This window comes from Psammomys obesus, unplaced genomic scaffold, assembly GCF_907164565.1.
Source record: "Psammomys obesus unplaced genomic scaffold, mPsaObe1.curated_primary_1811, whole genome shotgun sequence".
NCBI classification, from domain to species: domain Eukaryota; kingdom Metazoa; phylum Chordata; class Mammalia; order Rodentia; family Muridae; genus Psammomys; species Psammomys obesus.
Window position 1 is genome coordinate 5550313 of NW_026592548.1, and position 16152 is coordinate 5566464.

Genomic DNA, 16152 nt, shown 5'->3' on the forward strand with positions numbered 1-16152 from the left:
TCGAACATGGAATCTAACAAGGGAGATTGCTGGAAGTGATCAACATGAGGCTCGTTCAGCCTATTCTTCCTTTGATTTCAGAGAGATCACAGCCAAGTACAGCGGGTCTCAGCACACAGTACTGCTCAGTAAAGTCAGAAGAGTCAAATGGAAAGTTGTTTATTTACTAATCCAGCTGGGCAAAGCTTTTTGGATGTAGAAATGGGTGTATTACTGATGGATCAAAGTTGCCTAGGCTTCTACAAATCCCCAGAACAGACTTCGCTTCATATCGCCTCCTTCCTATTGGGAGCTGACTGACCAGCCTCCTACCTCTTCCAAGACCTCTGTAGAATCTTGCATCATTGTCACCTCAGCTTCCTACTAGTGGTTTACTGAGATGAGTTCACTTGTACTGCATGCCCTTTTGTTTTATTTTGTTTGGAATCTTTGAGGCAAGATCTACTGTGTAGTCTAGGATAGTCACAAATTTGTAGCAGTCTTCCTAGCTCAATATCCCACATGCTGAGATTATGCACATCAGTCAGAGGCTGGTTAGAGCCTAAAATTCAGAGCCTTATGATGTTGAAAGAATTAAACAAAGCCCATAGGTCAAATCTATTGCCATATACGGTATCCATGCAAAGTTGCATAAGCATGGGAAGAGTACGTGTGAAGTAACACTGCCAGTGAACAAAAATGCTTAAGAATGGGCTTCTACAGCGGGCTGACATTTTCATGAGCTAGAATGGCATTTATCCTTAAGTCAGAGGGCAGTGGTGAAGTCCTTTAGACTGCCCTGCAATAAATCAGCCTTCATATTTCTCTCTAGGCAACAAGTTGCATATCCGCGCCCTTATGTTAAAAGGGCTCCGTTCATCCAGACTGACAAGGAACGAGTTTCCAGCTCTGCACTTGGCAGTTTACAAGGTTAGCTATTTTCAATCCGAAACATACTTCATTAGAATCAAGGACTGTGGGTCCTGATTTCCACTGGTCCACACAAAACTGGGAAACAAGGAAATGGGCACACTGGATATCTGCTGTGAGAAGTGACCCTCAAACTGCCATAAATGTACCTGTATATAACAGGTAAATAACATGACACTTTAGCCTCAGCAGCTTTCTCTCGCCACCCTGAGTAATTTCAGATGTCACATATGCTTTATTTTCTTAGCCACTAAAGAATTTCAGAAGATAAGAATGCTAGTGTTTGTTTTGCAAAGGAAAAAATGAAGACTAGTGTCAGATGTGCAGTTATTCATAAGATAGTGATTATAACCTGTCACAGTTTACCCCAGCTCCAGTTCCTCATCACTGTATTGAACGTTTGCTCTTTCTCAGTTTCATGCGAGTCTGTGATGCAGTTTTATTGCAGCCTTGTATGAGGGCCTGCTGTTGGCTTGGCAAAGGGCACCCCACACTCTCCAGATGTCTTAAGAGTTTCTATTGTGTGGACAGAGGACCGTGTTTTCACACTGTGTATTTTCTTTTCCAGTGCTGTGATCAAACATTCTGACAAAAGCAACAAAAGGTAGTTTGTTTGGCTCATAATTTGAGGTTATAGTTCACCACCGCAGGGTAGTCAAGGCGGCAGGAGCTGAAGTAGCTGGTTACATTGTATCCTCAGCCAAGAGTAGAGAGTACCCTTGTACTCTTGCTTTTCCCACTCACTCCTAGTGTAGCATCTGCTTCTGAGGGAATGGTGACACCCACAGTGGGCAGTCTTCCCACTCCAATTACAATTCCTCACAGACTCTTCTATAAGCTGACATGGTCTCACAGTTTCTCAGTGGGCCTCTACCAGCCTGCTGAGTCCAGAAGCACAACTGACTCACTCATGATTCAGATTTTATTTCCCTTAACTGATCCTACCTTATAGCTGATCTCCACATCTCCAGGAAATGCCTGATCGCTGCTGCTAGCTTGCTGGAGAATGGTGGCTAAGTGTTATGTTCTCTGTAACAACTGCTATTCATTCTGCTAACCTTAAACATAGGCAGCTTCAGGAAAGTGTCTGACAATCACTGTTCACATGAAAGGCAGAGAAGAAACAATAAAGCTGCAAGGAACAGGAAGGTGCTGACTGACAGCCAAGGTGGTCTGTGAAACAGTGCATGCTGTCTGGGTTTAGAGTTCCTTTATGTAATGACACCTGTGCTGAGAGTGACTGTGACATTGCCTCCTAGGTGTTTTCTGAACGCTGTGGTTATGTGGTCATTGCTGAGTGTAAAGTAGAAACCGAATTACCATTTTTAGTGTATCTCCGCTCTGTTTCTCTCCATCTACTATGGAAGAGTGCACTGACTGCAACTTCTACCTAGGAGGGTAGGCTCTCAGGAAATAAATTATACAAACCTCTCTTTACAGCATCCAGAGACAGCCTGGGTCCTTTATATATCGAAAAGCAAGCAGAGTCACCAGTGCTGTTTAAACACTAAGGCCATGTAAAATCCGTCTTCCCACCAGGCGTCCACATCAGCTGTTTAGTACCTGCCTGCAATGAGCGCAGTCAGATTAGCATACACAATTAACCACCACAGGCAATGCACATGTTTCTCTAATCCCACTCAGGGATTCTCAGACTAACGTCTGAAGAACTGCATTGCACTGCTTTCCTCCTTAGGCAAAGCACTCTCAGATCTCTCTCTGTTTCTTGCAATTTTTCTGCTGAAATGTATTAGTTCTTTTCTCATTTCACCATTATTAGTTACTTTAAATCCACACAAACTGAGCTGTCTTAAGCCTTCTTGAGCTCCCAGGTTTTATTGCACTCAATGTTGGATTCCAATTTACACTTTATATTATCTTTTATTGCAGCGCTCACAATTTCTGGATTATTTGTGTGTTTAACACATTTCTCTGTGAAACTGTACATTAGAACTGAGGGTTTCGCTTTGAAATTTCACCAGATAGAACCCAGAAAGGCACTGGATAGAGTCCAAGACTTACCAAGTGTCTGGATATTGCTGAATGCAGCCCTTGATGCGGCTGAGCTTTAAGAGCGCCACCAGCAGCCTGGTGGTTGTGGCTCCCGCCTTTACTCCCAACACTCAGGGAGGCAGAGGCAGGCAGATCTCTGTGAGTTCAAGACCAGCCTGGTCTACAAAGTGAGTCCAGGACAGCCAAGTCTACACAGAGAAACCCTGTCTCAAAAAAAAAAAAAACAAAAACAAACAAACAAAAAAGAAACAACAACAAAAGTGCTACCAGCTAAACTTGTTATGCTCATCTGCCAGCTTTAAGACTTGCTGGCTATTACTGCATGCTCGAAAAAACTGATCTTTCTCTCTGCCCTTCAGTTTTCTCATGTCCAAAGCAGCGTGAGGACTGTGAGGCAGCTCACTGACACAGTGCCTGCTGAACATGCGTCAGGTTCTGAGGCTTTATTCCAGGGTCACTTCTTCCCTCAGCGGAAAGGCTTGAAAACATAATTATTTGGTTTGTTAGGTGATTTGGGGTTTTTTAAAGGACAAACCATATTTAGTACTAGCAAAATAACTATTACATAGAAAATACTAAATAAAATTAGCTATTATTGTGCAATTCAATTTCAAAAGACACTTACTAGACACTTGTGTATTATCCATTTTACACAGAAAATAAAAAGAAATGGGTCTGTCATTTGGTTTGTGGTAGTTGAAAGAGATGAGAATTACATCAGAGGTTCTAGCCTGTACTTGGAATATTTCCTCTGTTGTTCTATAAAAGCATTCTTCTCTTTTGCAGGTGTTTGTTTGAGCAAAATAATCAGTTGATACCATATAAAATATGTTCTTTGTAAATATATCCACATGCAAATATTTTGACAAATTGATTTCAAATATGGCTTGATTACAAATTTGGTTTACAAAAATAATAAGAATAAGAGATAGAAGAGATAGAAAAGAGTCATTTCAGATGACAATTTTATCCTTCTCTCTCCTCCTACTGGCAGCCAGAAGTATGGCCATGGATACAGACCCTGCCTCATAAAGCAAACAAAGTCAGTCAAACTTCTACCATGTTTTCGTGATGTCAAAGTTAACAGTGCGTGCTGTATGTTTTTTTTTTTTTTTCAAGGAAATGTTTTGAAGCCATTTGTCATTTTTGTAAGGTTGATTTCTTGAAACTTGGTTGTTTGGTGTTTAAATTCATTAAATTGGTACACCCAGCTGCAACATCAGTCCCTGTGTGCCAAACTCTAAAAGGAAAATGAAGTTTCGTCTCTGAAACTTTCTCTAGAGTTCTGCATATTCAATGTTTATATTTTCATATTGTATCCTCCTAAAATGAAGTGCAGATTTCAGAGGGAAAACAATGAGCCTTAATATGGTTTAGAGGGGGATAAGTGGAAATTCAAATGGATGAAAGACTGAATTAGACCATCTAACTTAGCCCTAAAGCCTGTGTCACATGTAATGCACAGGGAAATCACTTCATGGCTCCTATTTAGTGATTCAAGAGTAGTAGTTTTTAATTAAAGTCTTTTTTTAGCATTTCATAAGTTAAAAATGGTTATAGAAAGAGATATTTATATTTCATTCTACACATTTCTACCAAGATCTCATCCCCAATCATTTTTACATATTTATTACTGAATGGAAAGAGATGGAGGAGGGGCTCTTTTTCTACAAAACCAGACCTGTCAGAGACCTCTGAGGTTTTCTTCAGTGGATTCTAAGCTTGGTGAATTCTGCACTCATAGCCTAATCCATTCTCCTTTCTCAGCACATGTATTGTATTAAAGACTTGAGGGTTTTGTTTCGGCAGTCCTGAGATACAGAACCCAGAGTAAATGTCCCACAGTGTCCAAAGGCTCTTCTCATACTTGGATCTACTGGCATTTTGGGCTAAATCAGTCTGTGTTAAATGTCTACTTTGTGTACAGGTTAAACCACCCCATCATCTTTTCTAAATATGGCCCTCGTCACTGCCCTCATTACTGGTTTTGACAACCAAAGCACAATACAATCCCAAGATGAAAATTAAGAACCAATGATTTAGAGGAGAGATTAAAAGATTCATTAACTTAAATTGATTTTTTAATCCAAGTTGTCTTTCTATTTGTATAAATGACTTGACTAAGGATTGATTTTTCCAAATGGAAGTTTGTCAAGATCATAATAAGGAATTATTTGTAGAAGAAGGAAGAAAATCCCATTGGGAGGGCATACATATCCAAAATGTCCAAATAATGATGACCTTTTCAGACAGTGTTGGCCCTCAATTTAACTGAAAATTTATCCTCACAAGTTGGTGAAACCCCTAACACAAAAATACCTTCTTTCAGTTTTCACATCAGATAGCTTAATTTCTTGGCGTACCTTCTCTCCCAAGCTGAGTCTCCAATACGCTCTTACACAATCTGATGTGATTCCCTGGCTCAACTCTGCACGTCCTCCATGTTAGGACTCACAACCTCCTTGTGTTCAGGAATAAGACAGATGAGTAAATAAATGAATGTTAAATAATACACAAACAATGACGGGGACCAACTCTGAGACTCTGTGCTTCTGAAATATAAAGAAGCAGGAGAGGGGGTACTTCCTGTCCAGTCCCAGTTCAGCGTTCTTATGTGGTCCCCATTACATCATATTACAACATAAAAAGGACTTGGGAGTCAGGGTCTAGGGGTAGCTGGGGAGTGAGGTATCCCAGAAGCAGAAAGACACACACGTATATACTCACTTATAAATGGATACTAGACCTATATGATAGGATAAACATACTAAAATCTTGTATACCTAAAGAAGTTAAACAAGAAGGAGGACCCTGTGTAAGATGATCAATCCTCACTTAGAAATAAAAATGGAAGAAAATTGGAAGAAGGAGAAAACAAGAAAATGGACAGGATCCTACCATACAGGGCCTCTGAAAGACTCTACTTAGCAGTGTATCAAAGCAGATGCTGAGACTCATAACCAAACTTTGGGCAGAGTGCAGAGAGTCATATGAAAGAAGGGGGAGTTAGTGAGACCTGGAGAGGGCAGGAACTCCACAAGGACCAAATAGATCCGGGCACAGTGGTCTTTTCTGAGACCGATTCTCCAAACAAGGACCATTCATGAATATAACCTAGAAGCCCTGCTCAGATGTAGCCCATGGCAGCTCAGTATCCAAATGGGTTCCCTAGTAAGGGGAGCAGGGACTGTCTCTGACATCAACCTATTGGCTGGCTCATTAACCACCACCCCCCAAGGGAAGAGAAGCCTTGCCAGGCCACAGAGGAGGACATTGCAGCCAGTCCTGATGAGACCTGATAAACTTGGGTCAGATGGAAGAGGGAGGACAACCTCCCTATCAATAGACTTAGGGACATGGGAGAAGATGAGGGTGAAACTGGGAGGGAATGAGAGAGGGGGCTACAGCTGGGATTCAAAGTGAATAAAATGTAATTAATGTAAAAATAAAAATAAAATGCAGACAATTATGGTTTTAACAATTTTAATAGTATGGAATTAGATATGGTTCCAAGAAAAGTAAATTTAAATAAGTCAAAACAAACAAACAAACAAACAAACAAGAAAAGCATATTGTTCATAGACCTAAGTTCAAATCCAAGCCCTGGTTCACTCTAAACTTAATGAACAAGGCTCGCTTCCTGCTACGCAATGCCCATAGGGATCATGGAGAAGCAGAGTCTGCAGATGAAAATCTGCTGTAAAATTGCTTAAAGGGACACCTTCTGAGGTCAAAGGCAGAAGCAAGATCAGGAAATCACAGTGCAGACCTGATCAGATCTGTGCTGCCTCCTGGGGAGCACCGGGCAGACCTACCACTGGCTGAGTGCTGACTGGCCCTTGTCAGTACTTAATACATCTCAGCAGATCAGAAAATAAAGGCAAGTTAGCTTACCCTTGATCAAGGGATGTTGTGGTGTTTTCTGAATGGAAAAAGAGGGGGCTGGTTGGATTGTTTTTTTTTTTTTGTTTGTTTGTTTGTTTGCTTGCTTGCTTGTTTTTAGGTAAAGCACAAAGAGCCATTGTGTTCCAATTTTGTTTTGTTTTGTTTTATTGTCTACACAATTTAGAGTTGTTTGGGAAGAGGGAACCTCCACTAAAGAATTGTTTCCTTCAGATCGGCCATGTCTGTGAGAAACTGTGTTGTTTGATGATTGATGTGAGAAGGCCTAAGTCCACTGTTGGGCAGTGGGCCTGGGGAGTAAAGGAAAGGTCACTGAGCAAGCCACCAAGCAGCATTCCTCCATGTTCCCTGCTTCCCGGTGCCTGTCATGAGTTCCCAGGTAGGTTCCTTTAAAGATGGGCTGTACCTGGAAAAGTCAGATGAAACAAACCCTCCCAGTTACTTTGATCTGGACAACAGAAAAGCAAACTAGAAGACTTGGTTGCAATCTACATGGTATTCTTCTTTCTTGGTAGAGAAGCTGGGGGGAGGCAAAGATTTGCAGCATAAATTTGAAGATCTTTGTATAAATTTTAAACTTTGAAGTAACCTTTCCTAAACCTTCATATGTATGTATGTGATGATGTTAAAAAATTAACTCAGTGTTAGCAGTGGAGTTTTATTTGTGTTATTTAGCTTTGAAATTGTTTAGTTAATGATAAATGATCCATCTCATAAAGATTCCTCTTTCCTGACACACTATATATCCATAAGCCAAGTACTGTAGGTCCTGTTATGTATGTATGTATACATGTATGAATATATGTATGTATATATGTATGTATGTATGTATGTATGTATCTATCTATCTATCTATCTATCTATCTGTCTGTCTGTCTATCTATCTATCTATCTATGACTCCTTTATTTATTGTGCCTTAGCTTCCTAACCACTGGCATTACAGGTACACACCAGCATGCCAAGTCTCAGTTCTTACTTCAACAGAGGGTTAAGCACAGAGAACTTTGTTTCTACCAACATTTGGGGCTTGTAAGTACATGAACTATTACATCAACCTTAGATGTTCTGAACCAAGTTAAGACAATACTGATTTACCCTGTACATATCCCATAATGCCATTGCATTAGGAAGAAGCAATTGTATAATTGCCATGAAAGTCCAGTGAGTTGTGTTTTAAGCTATGTTGATTATATTTTCATCTTAGAAGAAATACTTTATCTTAATTCTTAAAAAAATAAAAGAAAAAATGTTTACACTCTTCCTGTAAGCTCCTGACCCCTTAGGAGGTTGACCTTATTGCTGAGAAGTCATATTTTCTGGCATGACCTTCTTGGTTTTATTTTCATTTTTTGGTTGGTTGGATTTTGTTTTTTGCTTTTTTTTTTTTTTAGACAGAGTTTCTCTGTGTAACAGCTCTGGCTGTCCTGGACTTGCTTTGTAGACCATGTTGTTCTCAAACTCACAGAGAGCCACTTGCCTCTGCTTCCCAGGTGCTGGGTTTAAAGGTGTGTGACACCGCACCCAGTCCCTAGTAAGATTAAATTTATTGGTAGAACTTTGTTGCAGACAAGCCCTCTTCCCATATCTCATAGTTATGTGGCAAGGGCTGATGGTCACTCCTCCATTCTGACATTTAGTCCTACATCTCAGCCGTCTGAGCCTCTGTTAACTGATACAAGCTTTTGCCAGCAGTCACACTTAGGCTGTTGTTGAATACCTAAGCTTCATACAACCAGGGAGTCAACAGCACCCTGTGCCCAGCTTCCCTGCCCGCCGTTACAGGGAAAACATTCAGGCTCATTTCATTACAGGATAGCCGGGAACTGATCACCTCCCTGTTGCACAGTGGAGCAGATGTTCAGAAAGCGGGATATGGAGGCCTCACAGCCCTGCACATTGCTGCGATAGCTGGTCACCCAGAGCTGAGTCTTGCCTCTCCCACAGAGAAGAAAAAAAATGTTACCTGCCTTTTCTAATTGTGCTTGGTTGTTTGAAACACTGGCTTTGCAGATGCTGTGAGTGAATGGACATGTTCATTTACTTTGACTGTAAAATTGAGCTGTATGAATGTGCTTTTATACAGTGTTTGTTTCAGTATATAGCCATGAAGTCAAACACCAATTAACATAAAGATGTCTGGATGCAAGAGGGTTGGGTAGTGACTGTGAGCAGTGCTCTGGATTCCTGCAGCTCAGCCTCCACAATAGAAGGATTAGGCTGTAGCTCAGTGGTAGAGTATCGCCTAACACATACAAGGTTCTGGGATCAATCCCTGGAAAATAACTGCAGGTTTATTACAATGTTTAATTAAAGTTTTCACATAGAACACTCTGAAGATTGCTTCCTAGGGAGAGAGGAGAGATGCAACTCTGTTCTCTAATCTTCTGTCTTATAAATTACCCGAAGAAATATATATTAAACACAAATTATGCCTCAGACTTTGTTCTGAATGATGAGATGGCTGGACCAAGACTGTGGACAAAATCTGACAAGAAGTCAGACAATGACGAAAAAAATACTGTATAATTTGAATCGTCAGTGAGTATTATAGAACAATGAAAGAAGAAGAACCATGAAAAAGTGAGCATCATTTACATAAGCTCTATATCAAAGACTCTGAAGGATGGTAATGCTGAGCCAGAGTCCCGAGTGAAATGATACAGATAGGACAGAGGCAGAGCACAGTCTAGAGAACTAATTACACACATAGAGACCTGACAGGGCAGGAGACCATGGTAATCACAGGGGGTGTGCTGGAGGCCACGTTACAGAGATAAGGTCAAGAGAAGGTATCTGGATCTCATCTTAACTTTGTTAAAGTATTAAATTTCAAGCAGACTACTGTGGGAATATTTGGCTGACTTCAGAAATACTCAAGGGTAGTTTTTATTGTCTCTGCTAAGTAAAGTATCACATGACAGCTCCTGAGAGAAATTGTCCTACAATTACAAAGCCACTGAGTAAAGATCCTCTCTGTAATCCTGGTCTTTGTAGTCAATATCCCATCATTTTCATATTCTACTAAGATGTACCCACCTATGCAGCTCATTAAAATAGTAAATAGAAGCTTCCTACCTCCTCATTAAATAGTTATTTTTAATACTATCATATTCCAAATTCAATTGCACTTTTTTCCAGCAACTCACAATCCCACAAAGAAGTGAGAACAGAGATGTAGGTAAAGCCATATATAAACGCACTGTTTATGGGGAAAGACAAAAATCTTAGAAAGTTTACTTAAATCCATTTGCTTCTCCTCTGTCAAAAATATACACTTTCATCTAGAGCCATAAATATTAAGAAATCTGAATGTAGTCTGGCATGGGGCAGCATGCCTGTAATCCCAGCTCTAGGGGAGGCAGAGACAAGCAGATCCCTGTGAGTTCAAGGCCATCCTGGTCTACACAGCAAGTCCAGAACAGCCAAGGTTACACAGAGAAACACTGTCTCAGAAAACAGAAAGAAAAAGAAAGGAAGAAAGAAAGAAAGAAAGAAAGAAGGAAGGAAGGAAGGAAGGAAGGAAGGAAGGAAGGAAGGAAGGAAGGAAGGCCACCTTATTCAGCTATAAATGTTTGAGCCAGAAAGATGGCTCAGCAGCAAGAACTGAGCTCTCATTGTTCTTACAGAAGAGTCAAATTCCATTCCCAGCACCCATATCAGGCAGCTCACAACCACCTGTAACTCCAGCTCCAGAGGATCTGACACCCTCTTCTGGCCACCAAGGGCATCCACACATAAGACATGGGCAACTGGATACATGTGTCACACAGACACACATAAACAAAAATAAAAAATAAAACAATCTTTTAAAATGTAAAGTTTTGTGGTATATTCACTTCAGAACTACCAGTTGCAGTGAATATTTCAATATATTCTGTTCTCAGTCCAAATGGGAAAGACTCACGTGCTCCAGCAGGCTGGGTTTGTGATCAGTTTCCAATGGGACTGTTCATTATCCATGAACTGGGCTCTGTTTTGGTATGCTTTCCCTTTCTTAGGTTTTAGTTAGCCACAGTCAACTTTGGTCTGGAAACATTACATGGCAAATTCTAGAAATGATTCTCAAGGTTAGACTAAGTTTTATTACGGCTTGTTGTAATTGATGTATTTTATTATCTAATTACACAATGCATTTAGTTTATGAGGTAAAGCGAACCTCATCACAGGCATGAGTATCTAGAAAAGCAATATACATAAATCTCAGAACGTCCCATGGGGACCTCTGAACTCACATTCTGTGAATAAGGGACACCAGTGTTTATAATTGACAATTAACTAATGGAGAAATTTGCATTCACTGTATGGTTCTTTGAGTTGCATGTGCAGAAGTGGTTCTGTTAAGATCATAACAATGAATTAGTCTGGAGGATTGGATGGAAGAATGAATTCAGAGAGGGCCAGTGAATAAGAGGAAAGAATACTGATCCCTGATTCGAGAGCAAGCTGGGAGAAAGTGCTGTACCTGTACCTCGGAGAGCTAATGAGGCTTCTGAGTAGAAAATGGTGCTTAGTGCCATTGGTAACATGGACAGTTGTCTTAACTAAGCCAACGGCAGGTATGTTATCACTGCCCTATTTCTCTCTTTGTCACCTACCTTCTCTGTGGAACAATATATGATGCTGAGTCGGACTCAACTCTCTGTCTCCACATATCAAATTTAGACCCTCCATTAGTCTCTCTGGTGTGTTTGTCCTTCTGTAATTGTGAATTCTGTTAAACAATTTTACAGTGACATTTTCATTGACTTAGGCAGCTATCTGCTTCAATAGCAGAAGATTTCACAGGCTGCAAGTTCTCAGATATGTAGAATGCAAGCTGAGATTCAGATGTGAATTTACTATGCTTTAAAGAGGAGAAAAATCTTGGCTTTATATGGCTCCAATATTTTTCTAATTTATCCACCTATCAGTCTATATACATGTATTGTTTTGTGCAAGGCTCAATCAATAAACACACATTGAACCTCTTCTCTTTGGGCACACACATAGACACACATCACACAATATCTTGACCTTGGAAAACAGAAGCAAGAAACTTAGTTGTGCTGTTCCCTTGTTGTTGCTGGAATGTGCTGTTTGGTCTCCTCTGAGAATAACTAATGTTAATCTCAATTTACACAGTGAGGAGACTAAGGGTTGGATAGCTGAATGATGACCACTGTGTATTAAGATAACAAAGAAGTTAATGAGGCAAGACTCTGCCCTGGTCACCGTTAAACCACAGCTCTCATCTTAAAGGGAATAAGAAACAATTTATTCTGTAACCGTTCTGAGTGACCATGACCAGAGAATGTAGATTTAGTTTACCCCAAATTCCCTGTTTCAATGCAGAAACAATTACATATTTTTTATAGTTAGAGAACAAAGAAATTCATAAATCAAGGCAATTTAAAAATGCATCTGTGAATATAGCAGAGAGGCCGTACACTTGACATTGGGGAGCTACTCTATAGGCCTGAGATGCTCTCTGATGACTCTCTTAGGGTTCTGCTAAGACAGTGCTTTTCAGCCTGTGGGCTGTGAACCTCTGCAGTTGATTGACTCTTTCACAGGGGTCACCTAAGACCATTGGAAAACACAAATATTTATATTATGATTCATAACAGTAGCAAAATAACAGTTACAAAGTAGTAACAAAACATGAGAAACTGTACTAAAGGGTCACAGCCTTAGGAAGGCTGAGAACCTCTGATCTAAGAGGTTTTTTTATGAAATGATAGTCATAGAGAGAGTGGGGTGAGGAATGGCCGTTCCAGAAGCTTCCACTAACCCAACATAGGTAATTACCCTTTGAAGGTGCAAACTTCCAGTCTCTCCACAACACTGAAATCTCAACTGTTCCATCAGGCTCTGTGGACACAGACTCCTTCCAGGACTGTTTTAGGCACAGCCAAAAGCAGCATTGTTTTTTTTTTGTTTGTTTGTTTGTTTTGTTTTTTGTTTTGTTTTTTTTATTTTTATTTTTTTACTTTTTTTCAGGAATTCATTCACATCACCCAAATTCAAAGCCATAATTTTATAAATAATGGGACAGTATTTCACAGAGACTTGGACTTATTACTAAAAAAACACTAATCTTTACAAAATGCAAACAAAACATGTTCAGACAGCCACAAATAAAGTACAAGAATCACTACACAGACCAGTAAAACATCACTGACTGAACCAAAGAGAACTTTACCTGGCCGTTACTGTCTGAGTGCAAGGAACCACTGAGATATAATGCATACATACACATACACACACAGATACACACACAGAGAGATATACATAGATATATACACAGAGAGAGACACAAACAGACACACAAGGATATATACACATAGAGAGACACAGACACACTCACAGATAAACACAGACACACACAAACACAAACACACATGGTTCTCTGTGCCTAATCACTTAGCTATGTAGGACAGTGTCAAACTGTTTTTCCTGCATCTCTCTCTGCAGCTGCCAGTGGACAAATCAATCATCAGTAGTGTGGGGGTGGGTTACTTTGCAGTAGCAAAGGGAAAGCAGATAGGAGCCAGGATGCCAATACAATGTGGAGGGAGGGAGTGCCTCATTGTTCATGGACAGGCACAGAGAGACCATGGGCAGGGGAGGCAATCACACTGAAGTGATCTCTCCTGCCAGTTTCCCTTTCCACATATAAGCACTCACAAAAGCATGGCTCAGAAGCGCCTCCAGATATTTGGGGATTTATTTCTGATTTCAAGGAAATGTAGTTGATGGTTTTTCAATCTACTCTTAACTAAATCATCTCAGTGCTGCAGTAGACAGTTTTGTTTACCAAAAAGCTTGCAATGTTCTCCACATTGTTTCTTTCATAATGGTTTTAGTTTCCTCCCCAGAGGCCTAGACAAGAGAATGCGTAAATTATAATGTGTGACTACCTCTCCATCTTGCTCATAGGTTCTCTCCTTTTCTCTAATAAATTTATCACATAAAAGGACTATAGCAGCCTCTAGTATCTTGTGAACTTTATTTGAAATCCACACAAATAACAACAAAACAAAACAATTAAAAATTTACACATAGAAATGACAGTTGTTAGGTTTGAGCTAGAGGCTGAGGGGGCCATGGCCACTTGCAGCAGCCTCTTTCTCCCTCTTCCACAACTGTGAAGGAGATGACAGGCCTTTAGCTGAAAGCTGGTCTGAGAATCAATCTACAACCATCTAACGGGTGCCCACATGCCAAGAGAGCAGCAGATACCCTAATGTTCAGTTTACCCAAGGAAGTTTACTGGCCCTGGCTCCCAGACTCACCTGCCACCCAGGAATCAGAGAAAGGTTGACTGCCAACAGTGCTATGGAACCTTCCCTCTTCTGAGACCCATAAGAAGGGGCCCCTCCTTCATCTCATGGAACTGAACTTTCCTCTGAGGCTCCACCATTCTCAATTAACTGCAGAGGAATGTTAATTCAGAACATGGCTGCTCTGGCAAAAGATCACATCCAAGACCTTCTAGGACTATGTGACCCTGCTGGAATACAAACATGCCTTCAGTCTAAGAGACAGAGGCAAGCAGATGTAAATTCAAGGCCAGGCCTGCATAGAGCAAGTTTCAGGTAAAGAAAAGCTTAGGTCCAGACGTGGTGGTACACCCCTTTAATCCCAAACAGTGAAGGTAAAATTAGTTTATGGAAGGAAGCACCCATGTTTGAAAATGATGTCTGATTGAGTGGTAGAAAAACTGATGAATCAGAGAAACTGACAGAACAGGGTATGCCCAACCCTCAGGAGGAGAGGAAAAGGAAGCTACTTAAGAGGCAATGCAGAGAGAGAGGAAGCAGTTTACTGGGGCAGTAATGGAAAGATGGGTTGCAGACCCATAGCCAGACCCTGGAAACAACCTAGATGTCCCTCAATGGAAGAATGAATACAGAAATTATGGTACATTTATAGAATAGAACACTACTCAACTATTAAAAACAAGGAAATCATGAAATTTGCAGGCAAATTGTGGGAACTAGAAAAGATGATCCTGAGTGAGGTAACCCAGAAATAGAAAGACACACATGTTATATACTCACTCATAAATGGTTATTAGACATATAACATAGGATAAACATAATAAAATTTATACTCCTAAACAACCTAAACAACAAGGAAGAACCTATAGAAGATCTTCAATCCTCATCCAGAAAGGCAAACATGATAGACATTGGAATCAGGAGAAGACAGAGAATAGGACAGGAGCCTAACACAGATGGCCTTTGAAAGACTATACTGATTGAGGTATCAAAGTAGAAGCTGAGATTCATAGCCTAACTTTTTGAAGAGTACATGGAATTTTATGAAAGAAGGGGGGGGGGATAGAAAGACCTGGATGTGACAGGAACTCCAAAAGGAGTCCATCAGAGCCAAAAAAAAAAAAAAAAAGCCACAAAAACAAAAACAAACAAAGACAACTGAGCTCTGGGGGCCCTGAAGAGAATGATACCCCAAGGACAATGCAAGAAGAGGACCTAAAACCCTGACTCAGATGTAGCCCATAGGCTCAGTCTCCAAGTGGGTTCCCTAATAAGGGGAACGGGGACTTTCTCTGGCATGAACTCAGTGTCAGGCTCTCTGATCAACTCCGGCTCGGGGAGAGGGGAGTGCAGCGTTACCAGGCCACAGAGGAAGACAATGCAGCCAGTCTTGATGAGACCTGATAAGCTAGGGTCAGATGGAAGGGGAGAAGGTCCCTATCAGTGGACTTGGGGAGGGGCATGGGAGGAGATGAGGGAGAGGGCCACAGCTGGAATACAAATTAAATAAATTATAATAAATTATAATAATAAAAGAGAAAGAAAAAAAAAAGAAAAGACTATTGGAGTTAGTTTGAGGCCTCGCAGCTCAATTCAGGGACCGAGAGAGCAAAACCAGATTGAATAAGTTAGCTAAGAAAGGAGTTTGAGCCAGTTTGCAACAGCCAAATCTGAGCTCAGAAAGAATGAATAAGGGTGACTTTATTCAGCAGTAAGCCTCAGAGGCTGAAAACATTCTAGGCCTAGGTTAGATTGTATGAAGGCTGGAAGCTTCCAGAACTAGGCCTGGGTTAGCCGAAGGAGACAGTAATCCTCCAAGATGACAACTAAACCAGGCTAACAAAAGTTATTTTTACACTTAACACAGAATTAATAACAACAAAAAATCTCCTACTCCAAAGGACATTCTGTCTCAGTGTCCCCCTGGAACCCCAACCTAAGACCTTTTAATAACCTTTTATCAAATAAAGAAACTTAAGCCTCCTTTGGGGATTCTTCTTTTTTTCTTTCTTAAAGGAAGGAAGGAAGGAAGGAAGGAAGGAAGGAAGGAAGGAAGGAAGGAAG

At 40.6% G+C, this 16152-nt stretch overlaps 1 protein-coding gene across 1 annotated transcript in view; it reads left to right on the plus strand.

Annotated features, from left to right (window-relative positions):
- Window positions 1-16152, plus strand: part of Tnni3k (TNNI3 interacting kinase) — a 255380-nt gene that overhangs the window by 17467 nt on the left and 221761 nt on the right. The window contains 2 exon segments of the mRNA XM_055614310.1: window positions 812-909; window positions 8638-8757. Of these exon segments, the coding sequence (XP_055470285.1) occupies window positions 812-909; window positions 8638-8757 (218 nt within the window).